Genomic DNA, 16,524 nt, shown 5'->3' with positions numbered 1-16,524 from the left:
CTGCTGGGGACCCTGCTCCTTCCACTATATAACTCCTCAGTCTGTGACTTCCTGCTGTCTCAATTCCCCTCCACGCATCATGTCACTGCCCCTGTCACATGCAGCTCTGTCCTTACTAACAATCAGTGTTTCCCTCTTCATCAACACACTTGTGCTTAAATAATCTGCGTCGCTGTGAACATTCCAATAACAGGCTGTTCTGTATTTGCCCACTTCAAAACATGGCACATACAGTATGGAGGAAACAGGAGATGAAGAATTGTAAAGCCGCATACACACTAGACGATTTTTATGAACGATAAGGATATTGTTCAACTATATATCGTTCATATCGTTCAGTGTGTATGCAGTGAACGACCATTGATGCGTGCTCCCGCGGGGCGTTAACGATGTCTTTTGTCGTCTGTACATGCAGGCCAATCTGACGATATCGTCAAAAATTGCCTGTTCAGAGATGTGGCAGGATGACTTCACTGAAGAAATCTTTAAAGATATCTATCAGTGTGTCCACCCAATATGGTTTGTCCTGCACTACAGAAAGTTCAAGGGAAATCTTTCTAAAATATTGTTCATACAGCACATCGTCTAATGTGTATGAGCCTTAACAAAAGATGCTGTAATCAAAAGCACTTTGAAAATGAGTTAGGATCTTATTGGCTGCTCTGAGCAAATCTCCCAACTGTCCAAATTTCTGCGTAACATTCTCAAATTGGGTAGGGCGTACACGAAAATAGGTACTTCTTCTTCCCAAAGTGGGCATTTTCAGGTGGATCCAGATGGAGGTTATTTTGTCCCGATTTCACATGTTTGTTTGCATGTTGGGAGGCACTTGTTGCTCTGCACCAGGGGGTAAATTTACTAAACTTCGATTTTGTTTTCTGTTCGATTTTGCATTTGATTTTGGTTAGATTTTTTTATGAAAGGATTTACTAAAGGCAAAATCGAATGTCAAATCGAACAGAAAAAGGAATTTGAAATGAAATTGAATTTCTGAAAAACATCGATGTTTTCCCAATAGAGGACAATAGAGGCCCTCATTCAGAGCCGCTCGCTAGCGGCAGTACGCTCGTTCCGAGCGATGTTCGCACATCTGCGCATGCGTACGGTTTTTAGTACGCATGCGCGAACCAGTCAGTGCGGCCGAAAATCATTTGTACGCAATATAGCAAGTGCCTGCTATTTTGAGTGACAGAATGAGGCGTATGTGGGTGGTAACAGGGGAAGGTGCTTGAAAACGGGGAGTGGAGATCCGATCGCAGGCGTGCTTAAAGGTCAAAACGGGCGTTTTATGGGTATGCATAATTAATATAGCAGCGTCAATGACCACGTCACTTGGTTTTTCTTAACTCAGAACTGCTCGCAAAATAGCGGTTGAAAAAACCAACCACAAGAATAGCGAGCAGTTCATATCCTGTTCGATGTACTCGATTAATAAATAGCGGACATGACGTATGGTGCGAGCGGCCAGGGGGCGTTTTTAAGAAATAAAAGAGCGTATGTTTTGCTCGCTCGTTCAGACTTAGAGGTGTGAACAGACTGCAATTTGCGAACGGATCATTTGAATAGCCACCCCTTGTTTTTGAACGAACGCAAATAGCGAACGGCTCTGAATGAGGGCCAATAGAATCCCTTCATTTACTAACATTCGATTTGTAAATCTAATGAAAAACGAACTCAAGCTCAAACTGCAAATCCCCAAATGAATATAAGAACTTCATGGATTCGTATTCGGCATGATCAGTTCGAATTCACACAGATACATGCATACATTAGTTAGATGCATGAATGTATCTTGCTGTAAAAATCTTGGAAAGAGTTAATGTTTAAAAAAGAAATGACGTGGGGTCCCCTCCTAAATACACAACCAGTCCCAGACTTTTCATAGCCAGTCCTGGTTGTGTAAGTATAGGGAAAAAATTGCGTAGTGTTCCCCTGTACTTAGCACAACCAGCACTGGGCTCAGATCCGGTCCTGGTTCTGGAATCACGTAAGGTTCCACTGTACTTACACAACCAGGACTGGCTATGAATAGTCCGGGGCTGGTGGTGTATTTAGGAGGGGATCCCACGTAATTTATTTTCTTAACAGTAATTCTTTACAAGCTTGCTACAGTAAGATACATGCAGGCATCTCACTGATGTATGCATGTATCTGTGTGAAAATTAACTGCTCATGCTGAAAGTAAAAGCATGAAGCAGTTTTGGAGTTGGATTTGCTGTTCGATTTGGACATGAACATGCAAAATCGAACAGCAAATCCCTTCTTAAACTGAAACAAGATCGACTTTGAGTTGAAAATCGAAAGCAAAATCCATTATCAGTGAATTTGAGATTTGGTAAGGGATTTTGCTGTTCGAGTTCAATTCGATCTCAGCAGATTTCAGAAATTCATAAAAATGAATCTCAAATCAAACCATAGTAAATATACCCCCAGGTCTCTTAAATTTCCTTCATAAACATATTTGTTACTCAATGTTTCAGTATAATGACCATTTGTACAATGCTTCTACTGCAGCATGCATAGAATGTCCAATACTGTTCACTCTTTTCTTATATATAAGCATCATTGTCCCTATATATCTTTCCTGGAATGTTTGAGTCTTCCCGATTGCATTTCGCACTCACAGGCTTTTTCCTTTTTCTCTATTTAAGGTCACCAAAAAAAGCTAATGTTGGCTGTGAAGAAGCTAGCTGAGCTCCAGAGGGCAGAGTATGGTAAGTTTGATTCAGGCAGCATGAGAAGGAGGCCACCTCAGAAGAACCTGGATTCAATGCCCCTTGAGTCTCCTCCACCTGACAGTGCAGAATGCCAGTCCCCTAAAATGAAGACCTTCCAAGACAGTGAGCTGAGCGATGAGTTGCAGGCTGCTATGACTGGTGACCCCCCAGAGGCTTCCGATAAGCAGATTAATCATGTGCCACATCACAGAGAAGGTCCTTTCAGGGGACCCACTGGGGCAAGACTACACCATGAAAGCAGCCTGAGTGGTCGAGCAAGGACCATCAGCAGCTCCCAGGAACTCTTGGGAGATGGAAGCAAGGGACCTAGCACCGCTATGTCTAAGAGCCAGGAATACTTAACAGAGGAAGGCAAGAGAGAGGAAGTGGGTCGAGAATCCAGGCCTCTCAAGCAAGGACACTCGATAAAGAGGGCTAGTGTCCCACCTGTACCAGGAAAACCTCGACAGTCTTTTCCTCCTTCAGGAGGACAGAGCTACACCCCCCCGCAAACCCCAACTAAAGGGATGCCCTCGTCACCACAAGCTGTCAGCACGCCGCAAGCTACCGCCAAAGTGAAGCCAACTCCTCAGCTTCTTCCACCTTCTGACCGACCCATGTCTCCCCGCTCCCTGCCTCAATCTCCCACACACAGAGGATTTGCTTATGTTCTTCCACAACCGATTGAGGGTGAAGGAGTGCCTGCTCACCTGACACAGGCGGTGCCTGTGTTGCCAGTATCCGTTCCCGTGCTATGCCTTCCACCAGCAGGTAGTGATGGAGAAGATGAGGATGAGGATGCAGAGGAAGGAGACCGGGGGGGCCAGGGCCGACCCAAGAAACGGGCGCATAGCTTGAATCGTTATGCTGCTTCTGACGGCGAGAGAGAGGAGCTGTTGGTTATCGATGGCGGCCCCTACGGTACAGGACAGAGACGAGTGGGTAGGAGCCACTCTGTAAGAGCACAGTCTGGGGGAGACAAAAATGTTAATCGCAGTCAGTCTTTTGCAGTGCGCCCCAGGAAAAAGGGTCCCCCTCCACCACCACCTAAGCGCTCTAGCTCTGCCATATCTGGGACCAACCTTGGTGATGGATTGTCGGCTGATGACGCTGGCGGGGAGGGCTATCGGGAACAACGGAGGGCCAGTGATTTTGGGGGTGTAGTAGACACTGGAAGTGCTGGCAGTGTGAAGAGTATTGCTGCAATGCTAGAACTGTCATCTATTGGTGGGGGGCCAAGGGCCCTAACAGGGCCGAGACCTAGAGGATCCGATGGTTATTGTGTTCACCTCCTACCCCACCCCGCTAGTCCTGAACTTCACCGACTTCCAGGTACTGTGGCTGGAGTAAAGCACCGTGAGGCTATTGGGTTGGATGGAGAGGTAGTTAATCGGCGGAGAACCATCAGTGGACCAGTGACCGGGCTAGTATCTGCAGCTCGAAGAGAACGCCAAGAGGTTTCAAGGCTGCCTGACTCCCCCCGCAGTCCTTCTGATGTCATACCCTTTGCAGAAGAGCGCAAACAGACTATTAAACATCGTCCACGGTCATCGAGGACAGATCAGGCGGACTCTCCAGTGTCTGAATCTCTCAAACATTCAGACTTGTCCTCTGTTGAGTCCAGTGTGACACTGAAGCGTAGAGTGAAATCCAGACAGGGCCTGCATTCCGTAGATGTGAAGTTCTTGCTCACGGAATCAGACACAGTCAAGCGCAGGCCGAAGTCTCGAGACAAAGACGGTGGCGGAGGAGGGGCGGAGCCTTTGGTCGTGTACCAGAATGGAATGGGCACTGTGAAGCGCCGTCCTGTTTCCGAGATGAGTGTGGTAGGAACAGGGCGGCAGGACAGCACAGAACACATAGCACTGACTCCAGAACGCAGCATTAAACCACCTGTTTCACCAAAGCCCACCATTATACAGCCTTCCAGAAGGAGTCCCACGCCATCAACACCCACAAAGAAGGTCCCAGGTCCTGGAGGAGGTAGGAGGAAACCTGTACAATAACTCATATTATTCTTGTGACGTTGTCTTATGCTTTAATTGTGTAGCACACTTCCACAGCTGTAGCCTTTTATATAAATCACCTTATGTGGTGGGAGTAAGCACAGTTCCCTTATTCCAGTACAATTCAGAAAGAGCTAAGTGAATAACCTGCAACACATCTACCGGTCATTATAAATCAGAGTAGTAGAACCAGGAAGGGGGAGATGTCTTTCCTTACTTATGGTGCATACACACGGTCAGATTTTCCATCAGATCTGAACGATAACGATTTTAAAAATCATTAAATCATTCATATCTGAAAGAAAATGTGACGTGTGTCCCTGCAACGATGAACGATGCGCGTTCCCGTTTGTCAGATAACGATATCTGACATCTGATGTGTTTGCAGTCAGATTTGGACGATTCCATTCATTTTAATACTGTCTGAAATCATTAAAATTGTTGGTAAAATCGTTGAATCGTTCATCTGACATATCTGACATTGTCTATGCACCAATAGACTAATAGCTGTTGTGGATCTACAGCTGGAGCAGGTGAGGGGATACCATGCCCATACTGCTCCATCCACTACAAAGGGCCACAGAAAAGAGGACCTGACGATTTCGGGCGCAGCAGACTTGCAAAAATATGCTAATGACTTAGCTGATGTCTTGCGCACAGAGACATCCACCTCTGGCATCTCACATCTTCCGCTTACGTACAAAAGACGAAACATCGGTTGCACACTGAACATCTGAGCAACCCATTGCTGTCGTAAAGTGAGGGTCTCAGCTAAGATGCCGGAGCCTCTCTAGCTGCGTACGAATTCACAGAGGCTCTTTAGGGCGGTGGCATTTGCATAAAAATGGGATTGTATTACCGATGGCGGGTTTAGCCGCCGGTTCAAATCTCGACAAGGAGAGACCGACAGGCTGAAATCCCGACAGCTGAGGTAAGTACTCTAATCCTCCCCTCTCCCCCCCCTAACCCGCCTTTAGGGGTGCCTAACCCGAACCTCCCCCCCGGTGGTGCCTAACCCTAACCCCCCCTTCTCCTAGCCTAACCCTAACCCCTTCCTTCTCCTAGCCTAACTCTAAACCTCCCCGGTGTGTGCCTAACCCTAAGTCCCCCAGGATTGCCCTAAATCTAAACACCCCCCCCTGCAGCTAACAGAACGGGGGGCCGTACTTATCTCGATTGGGCCCACGGCGTGCTGTATTCCGGCGTCGGGATTATGACAGATGTCGGTATCTTGACGCCTGTCATAACTTCTTAGCCGGCGTTGGGATTGTGAAGGCCGCCGGTCATATAACTACAACCTATAGCAGTGTTGGCTAACCTTGACACTCCAGCTGTTGTGGAACTATATATCCCAGCATACCCTGCCACAGTTTTAGCATGCCCTAATAGCAAAACTGTAGCAGTGCATGCTGGGTTATGTAGTTTCATAACAGCTGGAGTGTCAAGGTTAGCCAACACGGACCTATAGCATACATCACTGGGAGACCTCTAGTGGATGAAAGTGGCATTGCAAGTTATGGATAGCTTCCCAAGTGCTTATTAGGGTGGGCAAGTAAATGTTTATTTAAGTTCTAGCTCTGTGCAACATAGAAGGGCTTGTTTAGAGGAGTCCTTCCTTATACATCTTTGCTGCAGTCGCGGTAAAAAGCCCTTCTCTGCGTGCTAGGTCCCGTGACTACCGCCGGGCGTCTTTTTTCGACGAAAGTGCGTCTAAGTCACAATATGATATGACTGGGATGCACCAGCAGACTGTGCTGATTAGTTTGATTTGCAACGAGGGATCGTTCTTTCCTTCATTAGAAGGTTCTGATGTGTACTGCGGACATGTTATGTCGGCCCGTCGGCTGACATCTATAGAACGTCCGGGTACACATCGTCTAGTGTGTACCCAGCATTAGACTCTGAAACTGTGGGCCTGATTCAGACCCGCTCGTGAGCGCACAGTGCTCGCAAGCGGGTCGATTTCCCCCACTGCGCATGCGCCACCTCCGGCGTGCGCATGCGCGAGCCCCAAACGTAGGAGTTCCCTTAGGAATGCTTGCCGTTTGTGGGCGGCCCTACTGACATCACTCGTGATATTAGAGCAGGAAGTCCACTCGGCCTTGCGGGAGCCGAGACCCTCCCGCGGGGTCTTGACGCAAGCCCGATGGTCGCGATAATCGTGACCATCGCCAGACCGCTCGCACTAGCTGTGGGTGGTCACCCACAGCTTTGCGAGCGGCCTGTGGCCGAAACAAAAAAAAAAAAACCCTGATTCAGAGTGAGTGATCGCAAACAGCGAGCGCCTCTGAATCAGGCCCTGTATAAGAAGTGCTACAATGTAGCGGACACAGCTTTTTTCATTCCAAGTTCCATTGTGGTTCATATACAAACAGACCCCCGACACCAGCAAAGTTTTGCGGGACTTGGCGGCTCGCTCACACCAGACAAGTCACGCTGCATGGCGTATTGAGGCTAGCTGTATGAGGACACATCTGTAGGAACACTGGTTCCTTCCACCAGGTGACAAAAAATTTCCTTGTGTTAGTTATTGGAGCAGCCAGTAACTGGGTCTATAGTGAAATACATGTATAATGGAAAAACATGTTAACAGAGCTTCCTGGACATATTTGCTCTCTGAATTTTTATTGTATGGGCGGTAGGATGTATTTTCTTGCCCCTACCTTTATCTATAACTGCACAAGTAATAATGCTTCTTTTTCCCAATTGTCCACCGTCAGATTACTTTTTTTGCTTGTACATGTCATTGCCTCCATCCCCTAGCTCTCTTCTCTGCTTTCCAGGAGAGTTGTTATATCATCTTACAGGCAATGTTATCAGCAAAGCTGCAGGCGGCCCCAAAAATAGTCAAATGTTTGTCAGTTAGAATAATACGACAACCTCCGACACTACTGTATTTCACGTGGCATTGGGGCACCAGGGGCTTAGTGTCAGAATAGGGTCATGAGTCTCTTATTTTCTATCCCTTAGGCAATTTTATACCTAGATGCTGCTACTACACTTTGTAAACATTTTAGAATTATGTAATGGGGTTAATTTACAAACGGCCGATTTTAATCAGTTTTTAATCGATCCAAATCGATGTTGTGTTTCAGGGGCTAAATCGCACATTTACTAACAGATGTTTTTTTTATATTGATTTTTAAATGCTAGTAAATATGCAATTTAGTCCCTGAAAAACAGCATCAATGTAGATCGATTGAAAATCGATCAACATCGACCTTTAGTAAATTGACCCCAATGTGTCAGTAAAAATGTAGTTTTGGGTAGACTATTGAAGCCTGTACTCATCAAAGCGCTCCCCTAATATTACCAGCTCCCCGTATGTGAGGATTTCATCCCTTAGACACTGCATTTAAAACCCATTCACCTTGCCCAAAAGTGGTCACATTTGTGCACTTACAGACACAAGTGCTATTTGTGCTGCGAGAGGTGCAGTTCTGCACCTTCCTACATTATCGTTAGTACCCTTTGATATATAGGGTCTCACTTAGGGGTCAATTTACTAAAGTGAGAGTTTTTAGAAGTGAGTTTTAAAAGTGATGTTGCCCATAGCAACCAATCAGATTCTAGCTATTAGCTTCTAGAAGGTACTAGTTAAATGTTAAGTAGAATCTGATTGGTTGCTATGGGCAACATCTCTTCTTAAAATCACTTCTAAAAACTCTCACTTTAGTAAATTTACCCCTTAGAGTCGGATGTATTTTGCCTCCTGAATGTATGTGTAAAAACTGTGCCAAACAAATTGTATATGTCGAGTCTCAAGATACATCCGACTGAAAACGCTGTATTTCTATGTTAGGACATCAGGAGTATATACATATGACAGAATAGTGTTTTGTAGGTATTATTTTAAAAAAAAGTAGCATTTTCGATATAACATTTTATTAAATACCCCCATCTATTGTCTACCTACAGTAGTCCAACCTATCTGTAACTAAGGGCAATAGCGTGCATACATGATCAGTAATAAATGAATTTGCTGCCACGTGAAATAAAGGCATTGTCAAATGATTGAGTGTATAAGCATAACTCGATATAGTGGTGATGTCCCATCTTCAAAGCCAAAATGGCCGCACACATGTCATATGCAGCCCGTAGGCAAACTTGCGCAATGACAGTATGTCTGTGTGGTTTCATGGACCCATAAAGTGGAGACCATTGCGCAAATCAGGCTCCTCGGACGTGACCCCACTCGCTTAGGTTAGGCAATGAAATCGCACAACGTGTGATATCACTATACGCTTACACTTGGACATCACTCGCATTGGGTATCCGGATAGATTGACATGGAATAGGTCCACAGTCAACAGGTCGATACCAGATGGTTGACATGCAATAGGTTGACAGGTATGAAAGGTCGACAGGGTTAAAAGGATTGACCTGTTCAAATGGTCGACACAAAAAATGGTTGGCATATTTTTATGGGGTTTTTTTTCAACCTCTTTAAGGTTAGGGTGAGGGTTAGGCACTTGGAGGAGGGTATGGGTTAGAACGCCGGAGGGGACGGTTAGGATTAGGCACTAGGGGGAAGGTTAGGGTTAGGCAAGAGGGGGAGGGTTAGGCACCAGGGGGAGAGTTAGGGTTAGGCACCAGGGGGAGAGTTAGGGTTAGGCACCAGGGGGAGAGTTAGGGTTAGGCACTGGAGGGGAGGATTAGGGTTAGGCACCAGGGGGAGAGTTAGGGTTAGGCACTGGAGGGGAGGATTAGGGTTAGGCACTGGGGAGGAGGGTTAGGAACTGAGGGTTAGGGTTAGGCACCAGGGGGAGGGTTAGGCACTAAGGGGAGGGGTAGGGTTAGGCACTGGGGGGGAGGGTTAGGAACTGTGGGTTAGGGTTAGGCACCAGGGGGAGGGTTAGGGTTAGGCACTGGAGGAAAGGATTAGGGTTAGGCACCAGGGGGAGAGTTAGGGTTATGCACTGGAGGGGAGGCTTAGGGTTTGGAACTGGGGAGGAGGGTTAGGAACTGAGGGTTAGGGTTAGGCACCAGGGGGAGGGTTAGGGTTAGGCACTAAGGGGAGGGTTAGGAACTGAGGGTTAGAGTTAGGCTCCAGGGGGAGGGTTAGGGTTAGGCACCAGGGGGAGAGTTAGGGTTAGGCACTGGATTAGGGTTAGGCACCAGGGGGAGAGTTAGGGTTAGGCACTGGAGGGGAGGATTAGGGTTAGGCACTGGGGAGGAGGGTTAGGAACTGAGGGTTAGGGTTAGGCACCAGGGGGAGGGTTAGGGTTAGGCACTAAGGGGAGGGTTAGGGTTAGGCACTGGGGGGGAGGGTTAGGAACTGAGGGTTAGGGTTAGGCACCAGGGGGAGGGTTAGGGTTAGGCACTGGAGGAAAGGATTAGGGTTAGGCACCAGGGGGAGAGTTAGGGTTATGCACTGGAGGGGAGGCTTAGGGTTAGGAACTGGGGAGGAGAGTTAGGAACTGAGGGTTAGGGTTAGGCACCAGGGGGAGGGTTAGGGTTAGGCACTAAGGGGATGGTTAGGAACTGAGGGTTAGGGTTAGGCACCAGGGGGAGGGTTAGGCACCAAGGGGAGGGTTAGGGTTAGGCACTGGAGGGTTGGGTTAGTCACCAGGGGGAGGGTTAAGTTTAGGAACTGGGGGGGAGGGTTAGGGTTAAATGACAAAAAAACACGAAAAACATGTCCTGACCATTTGTGTGTTGAACTTTGGTCCCTGACGACCTTTGGTGAATGTCGACCTATTGCATGTCGACCTTTATATTGCCGATCTTTTAAACCACACCCCTCACATTGCAGGAATGATGGGTTCTTTCACACTTCTGGCTGAGTTTGTGCTCTTTTTTTTTTTGTTTTTTTTGTTTTACTAGACAAGACAGAATATATTATAGAAAACTAATGGACTGGCTGTAGATATGTGTTTTGTTATAACTTTCATCTCTTATTTGTCTTACAGAAGTAAAGAAGGTAATGGGGACACCTCCTCCTGTCTCCCCCAAACCTACTCCTCCCCCTACCGCTCCCAAACCCACCAAACCTCATGCGATCATCCAGTCCTCTAGTGCAAGCTCGACTCCGGCCCCTTCTCCCATCAAACAACCGAACAACATCAAACCTTCCAGCACCCCCCCATCTCTGTGCTCCAGCCCTGCTAAGCCCCTGACTTCGGGTCATCCTCTACAGGTTCCCGTCAAACCCCCCAGACTGTCCATCACCAGCTCTTCCATGGAAGGAGGGAGCAGTGAGGCCGCGCAGCAGAAGTTGGAGGAGACCAGTGCGTCACTGGCTGCAGCTCTGCAAGCGGTGGAGGAGAAGATAAAGCAGGAGGATACACAGAAAGAGTGAGTGGTGACAGGCCGTAAATGTCTGCTGAGCAAAGCCATTGGCGTCCCACAGAGAGAGCTGTCAGGGATCTGCCGTTATAAGAGAGACATAGCTAGTGTATACGAGTTCGGTGCCGAGTATGGACAAAGCCCTCTGCAGAGCGGGAGCTAGTTCTAATGCAATTTCAAGAAATACGTTATCTATAGGGGATATTAAAGAACTGTGAGTGGGTGTGCAAGTGAGCACCCATGGGCCTACAGCTTGAGGGCCATCCGGTAGCGTAGGACTGGGGTCCAGTTGTGTGTAAATCGCAGATACGGACAGTTTGCATCATGTGCGTTATTTTGGCATGATGCAGACTCATCATGGGACATACAGGAAATATATGCACAAATACTATGTAGGTCCAGATTAAAATGGTGCCCAAGACCACTGTCTCACCTTCTGCAAATATGTAAAATGCTTTAAGGGGTGGATTCAAGGTGCGATGCTATTGCTATCGCAGCAACACAACTCCTGCATGCATTACTGTTCTGAGCTGCGTCCATGGATGCAGCATCGGAACATCTGCGTGATTTTTGCCGGCAAAACCCAGCAGTTGCTCAAAAGTGGCCAGGAAATCTCCGGCAGCCGACGGAGATCCTGGCCTCTTCCCTCCCCCCAAATGGCGGCGATACGCCTCAGTTTGGGGAAAACAGAGGCCGTCGCCACCCCCCCGCCCAGAAATGGCAGCAGACTGTTAATCACTGACAGTCTACTGCCGCTCTGCGTGCGATCACGCAGGACCCGCACTGAACATGCGCCGACGCAAAATGGCACAGTCAGATGTACGCTAATAATTGGGTTAGCGCACATCTCTGAATTAGGCCCTAAGATCTAATGGGAAAATAATACTTATTATTAAAGTCACGTTCCAATTTTTGTCTTGTCTCAACCATGTGATTGGGGCCCACTTGGGCTTGTGGACGATCAGGGGCTCCCAATGTAATGTGAATGGGCAGTGTAAGTCTGACAGTAGGTATGCAGTCACTACGTTCATAGGGCCTGATTCAGAGCCGGACGCAATTAGCGCTCGCTCGTCCAGAAAATAGGGGTGGCTATTCAAATCAACCGTTCGCTGTTTGTGGTCTGTTCACGCCTCAAGGTCTGAACAAGCGAACAAAACTTACGGACGTTTTTTGAGAACCTACGCCCCCTGGCCGCTCGCATCCTACGTCATGTCCGCTATTTATTAGATTAATCGAGTACATCGACCAGGGTATGAACTGCTCGCTATTCTTGTGGTTGGTTTTTGCTACCACAATTTTGCGAGCAGTTCAGTCTATTAAATAATCCAGTGACGTGGTCAATGACGCTGCTGTTTTAATTATGCACACCCATAAAACGCCCGTTTTGACCTTTAAGCACGCCTGCGTTCTGATCTCCACTCCCCGTTTTCAAGCACCTTCCCCTGTTACCACCCACATCCGCCTCATTCTGCCACTCAAATTATCAGGCATTCGCTATTTTGCGAGCACATGAATTTCGGCCGCACTGACTGGTTCATGCATGCGTATAACGATCCGTACTCATGCGCAGTTGGGCAAACATCGCTCGGAGCGAACGAGCTGCCGCTTATGAGTGGCTCTGAATCAGGCCCATAGTCTCTATGTTGATAATCATAATGCATACACCAGATTGTCGACACCTGGAAAATGTCGGCCTAGTGGAAATGTCGACATGAGGGTTAGGGTTAGACTTACCTGAAAAAGCCATTGCCAACAATTCTGCGTTGTCGACATGCTAAATGTTGACATCATGAACATGTTAACATCTGACAACTCTGTCGATGTTATGACCATGTTGACATAATATACCTTACCCTGACAGTATGTGCCCTTGTCTGTCTCTCTTGATTTATATTTGACCTTTCTCTTCTGTTTCTGTTTTTTTCTACACTGGAACAGCTCGTCTCTGGAGGAAAAAAGTACAGTCAGTATTCTGGATGACATAGGCAGCATGTTCGATGACCTTGCAGACCAGCTAGACGCCATGCTGGAATGAGGATGCAGTGTACGTTGTGGTCTCCTCAAGTCAAGGTCATACTGACTTCTTCCTGCCTATGCTCCCCTTGCTGGGTCATGTACAGACCATCTGCCTCCTCCAAGGACCCTTCCGATATCTGTCTCCTGGTCTCGGAGAACACCCATGTCTAACCTTAGCACAAAGAAGCAATGCCAAATACCTCAGGTTTGTGCTCAGTCATTTAATGGCAGCTTGGGAGGAGGCCTAGCACAGCTGGGAGGTGGCATCGGCTACTGGCTTTGGCAGTCCCGGCATCACGACAAGTTCCAGAATGCATTGCAGTGCAGGGCCCAGTCACAGCCTGGATTGAGATGACCATGGTGTGTTGTTAGACAGTACAGTGCTGATGTCCAGCACTATGGGAGAACAGATCATGTCCAGCAGTGGTACAGCACGCGTCCTACCAACAACTTGACGTCAGACCCATAACTTATGCTGAATTCTTCCCATTTTGTATTTCTTGTTTATGTCTTGTTAAGATTGCCGTTACCATTTATGTTCGACATGGATATAAACTCTTACCCATCAGTATCTCGTTAATGAAAATAGATGGCCGTCATATTGGAGATGTTTCGTTCCCAAAATAAGATTCAGATGAATAATCCCAGATTCCGGATGCAGCCAACCTTGATGTTAGTGCACCGAGTCTCTTCAACCAAACAGTATCTCCACCAGGTGTGACATTCCCTGGCAACAATAGATTGAGTGCGAAACACTCAGAACATTGCAATATCCCAGCAGTCAGTTGGCGGAGCCTCTCGCTCGCAAACCATTCGCTACCCAACCATCTCCGTTACTGAGTACACCAATCTCATTCTCCCGGAACATAATACCCCCGCAGCTGTATAACACTATAAATAGCTATAATGAGAAATAAGAATCATGGTATCTCGGATACACTCAGGAGGAGCATCTATGGAGCAATTGGTATATTTTTACCCGTTTCAGCTACTGTGGTTCCTGACAACCCGACTCGGACTTTGACGAACGGTAACATAAACCAAACTGTAAAGCTCTCATCTACATCTCTGCCAACATCCTGAGGTATTGAGAACAGTTCGAAAGCACAGAATTTAGAATTCAGGATAACAAACCTCCAGGTTGGCGGGGGGAGAAATCAAAATCTAAAATATATTTTTTAAGATATATGGTCTTTGCGCGGAGGTCCGAAAACCTTCAAAATATATGGATCAACATGGATGCCATCCCAAACTTCTAAATAAGGAAAGACTTTGGGCAGAATATATATGGAATAAGAGAAATAGCACAAAACTCATAGTATTTAAGGCGCTCTTTAATGTTTTTATATTTTTTTTCATTTGTTTCATTTTTAATTATTATTTTTATTGTATAGGTCGTGCCTTGCCTCCGTATTACATTATTGCTGGGGAGGGTCGAGGTGCAGCTGATGGTACTGAGTGAAGGACTGAAGCTGACAGAATGGTTCACATATAAATTAGGGAGCTCTGTGTCTAAGAACAAATGATGTAATTACTTCAATCACCCCATAGTGATCCCAGTAGGGTTATCAGGAAAGTGCTTCTCCACCTGTTCATTCCTGAGTTGGGGGGAAGCGAGTGTTTTGAAAAGTGGCACAAACTACTCACTTCAAAAATGGCACAAATAGCAATTTTGACTTGTACACGGTTGGTTTGATGATCATTAAAGTCACAAACTAGAACCGCTCTCCTCATAATCCAAATTTCTATTCCATTATAACTGGAGGTTTTTTTTACATTGCCCAAGCTGGACCTTCAGTAATCAGGTCACATATGAGACCACGGTTTATCCCCAAAGGAAGTATAACCGCCAACATTGAAGTAATCAAACAATGTCTAGGTCTAAAGCCTCATACTGTCTTTCACAGAATTTCCATTGAAACAGCAAATGATGACTACTTGTGTGTATAACTGATAGAGCCAGAATATAGCATTCCCCATTGCAATAAACTTTCCTGGCAGTGATCTGAATAATGTATCGGTCTCTAAATAATCGTTACAAAGTTTCTGTAACTTTAGATATAGAGGATAATGGGGGAGAATGTATCAAAGCCTCCTGAAGAGTGGAGAAGTTGCCCATAGCAACCAATTATCATTTTATAGAACATAATTGATAAATGTTGCTACAGGAATTTTCTCCACTTATCGACTCTTTATATAGCAGATTGATACATCTCTCCCAAAGTACCAAAGTGGGATAAATAATGAGTGTAAATTAGACCTAGCTAATAGCTGTTGTTTTCAAAGTTTCATGAAAGAAAAACTACAAACAATATTTAAGACTTAATTATGGTTTGAGTTCATTATGCCAAGATAAACTGCACCACTGCCTTTATTGGTCCAGTGATTCTCCTTTCCAACCTGTCACTGACTTTCTGTTTTATTCAATGGGAATATCATGAGGGCGTGGCTATGACAACTCCACTGGTTGTCGGATACAGGTCAGCCATTACCAGCACAGAGAGAGGCAGCGCCAGCTCTAGGGAACGCTGCCTGGCAGGTAATGATCTGCCAGTTGGTTTAACATAATGGACTTGGGGGTCTATTTACTAAGCCTTGGATGGAGATAAAGTACCAACCAATCAGCTACTAACTGTCCTTATACAGGCTGTGTTTGAAAAATGACCGGAAGCTGATTGGTTGGGACTTTTAGCTCTGTTCACTGTATCTCCATCCAAGGCTTAGTACATAGACCCCTTGAATTGGGGGCTACTCTTCTTTAAGAAGACTGCTGCATACATAGTAGCCTTTATGCATGTATATTATATATGTATGTTTTAGGTTATTGCCAAATACCAAATGTTTTATACAAAGTGGCCAAAACAAATTCTATCCCTACTTTACTTATTCAGATTTTATTAAGGAGCCTGTGCAGCCACAAATGCCATTTTTTGTTACTTCAGACCTTCATGCATCAGACAGAACAAGCTATTCAGTCAACTCCGCTCCCAAACTATCTCTTAACAGGAACAACCTTGTGAGTCAAGGCTCCCAGTCTTTCCATTTGAAGTGCATTCATGACAAACGCACAGTGGAGGCAGCCATTTTGTGGTAGAACCAAATACAGCCAACAAATTCAGAAGGAGGTAGTGACATCACTGAGGCACGAGGCACAAATGCTCATTTCATAAAGGTGGTGGAACTGAAAATGATTTCTTATTTTGTTGTTTATATATATATATTTCAGATGGAACAACTGTACACTTTTATGCCATATTCTATTAAAAAGTCTTTTTATTTTTTTTTAGACATCATTAAGTTCATGTTTACCCCTCACATTTATTTTTTATTAATAAAATTGAAATCAAAATGGCTGCCTCGACTGTGCATAGGTGACATGGCCAAAGCTTTAGAGGCACCAGACACGACTGGCCGCCGCCACCAGTGTGCGTAACACTTCCTACAGCATTCGGTCTGTGCTTTATGTGTCTTGTGTGCTGGGAATTGTGAGTGGGGAC

At 46.1% G+C, this 16,524-nt stretch overlaps 1 protein-coding gene across 2 annotated transcripts in view; it reads left to right on the top strand.

Annotated features, from left to right (window-relative positions):
- The window catches only part of CASKIN1 (CASK interacting protein 1), a 439,648-nt gene extending 423,124 nt beyond the window's left edge, over nucleotides 1-16,524 (top strand). For both annotated transcript variants that reach the window (XM_088470341.1, XM_088470340.1), the window contains 3 exons: nucleotides 2,652-4,700; nucleotides 10,636-11,020; nucleotides 12,950-16,524. In XM_088470341.1, the coding sequence (XP_088326467.1) occupies nucleotides 2,652-4,700; nucleotides 10,636-11,020; nucleotides 12,950-13,046 (2,531 nt within the window). In that variant the 3' untranslated portion in view covers nucleotides 13,047-16,524. The remainder of the gene's footprint in view (nucleotides 1-2,651; nucleotides 4,701-10,635; nucleotides 11,021-12,949) is intronic.

This window comes from Taudactylus pleione, unplaced genomic scaffold (genome assembly GCF_031769625.1).
Source record: "Taudactylus pleione unplaced genomic scaffold, aTauple2 ptg000098l, whole genome shotgun sequence".
NCBI lineage: Eukaryota > Metazoa > Chordata > Amphibia > Anura > Myobatrachidae > Taudactylus > Taudactylus pleione.
Note: the sequence above shows the minus strand (reverse complement) of the source record. Positions and strands in the feature narration are given on the sequence as shown.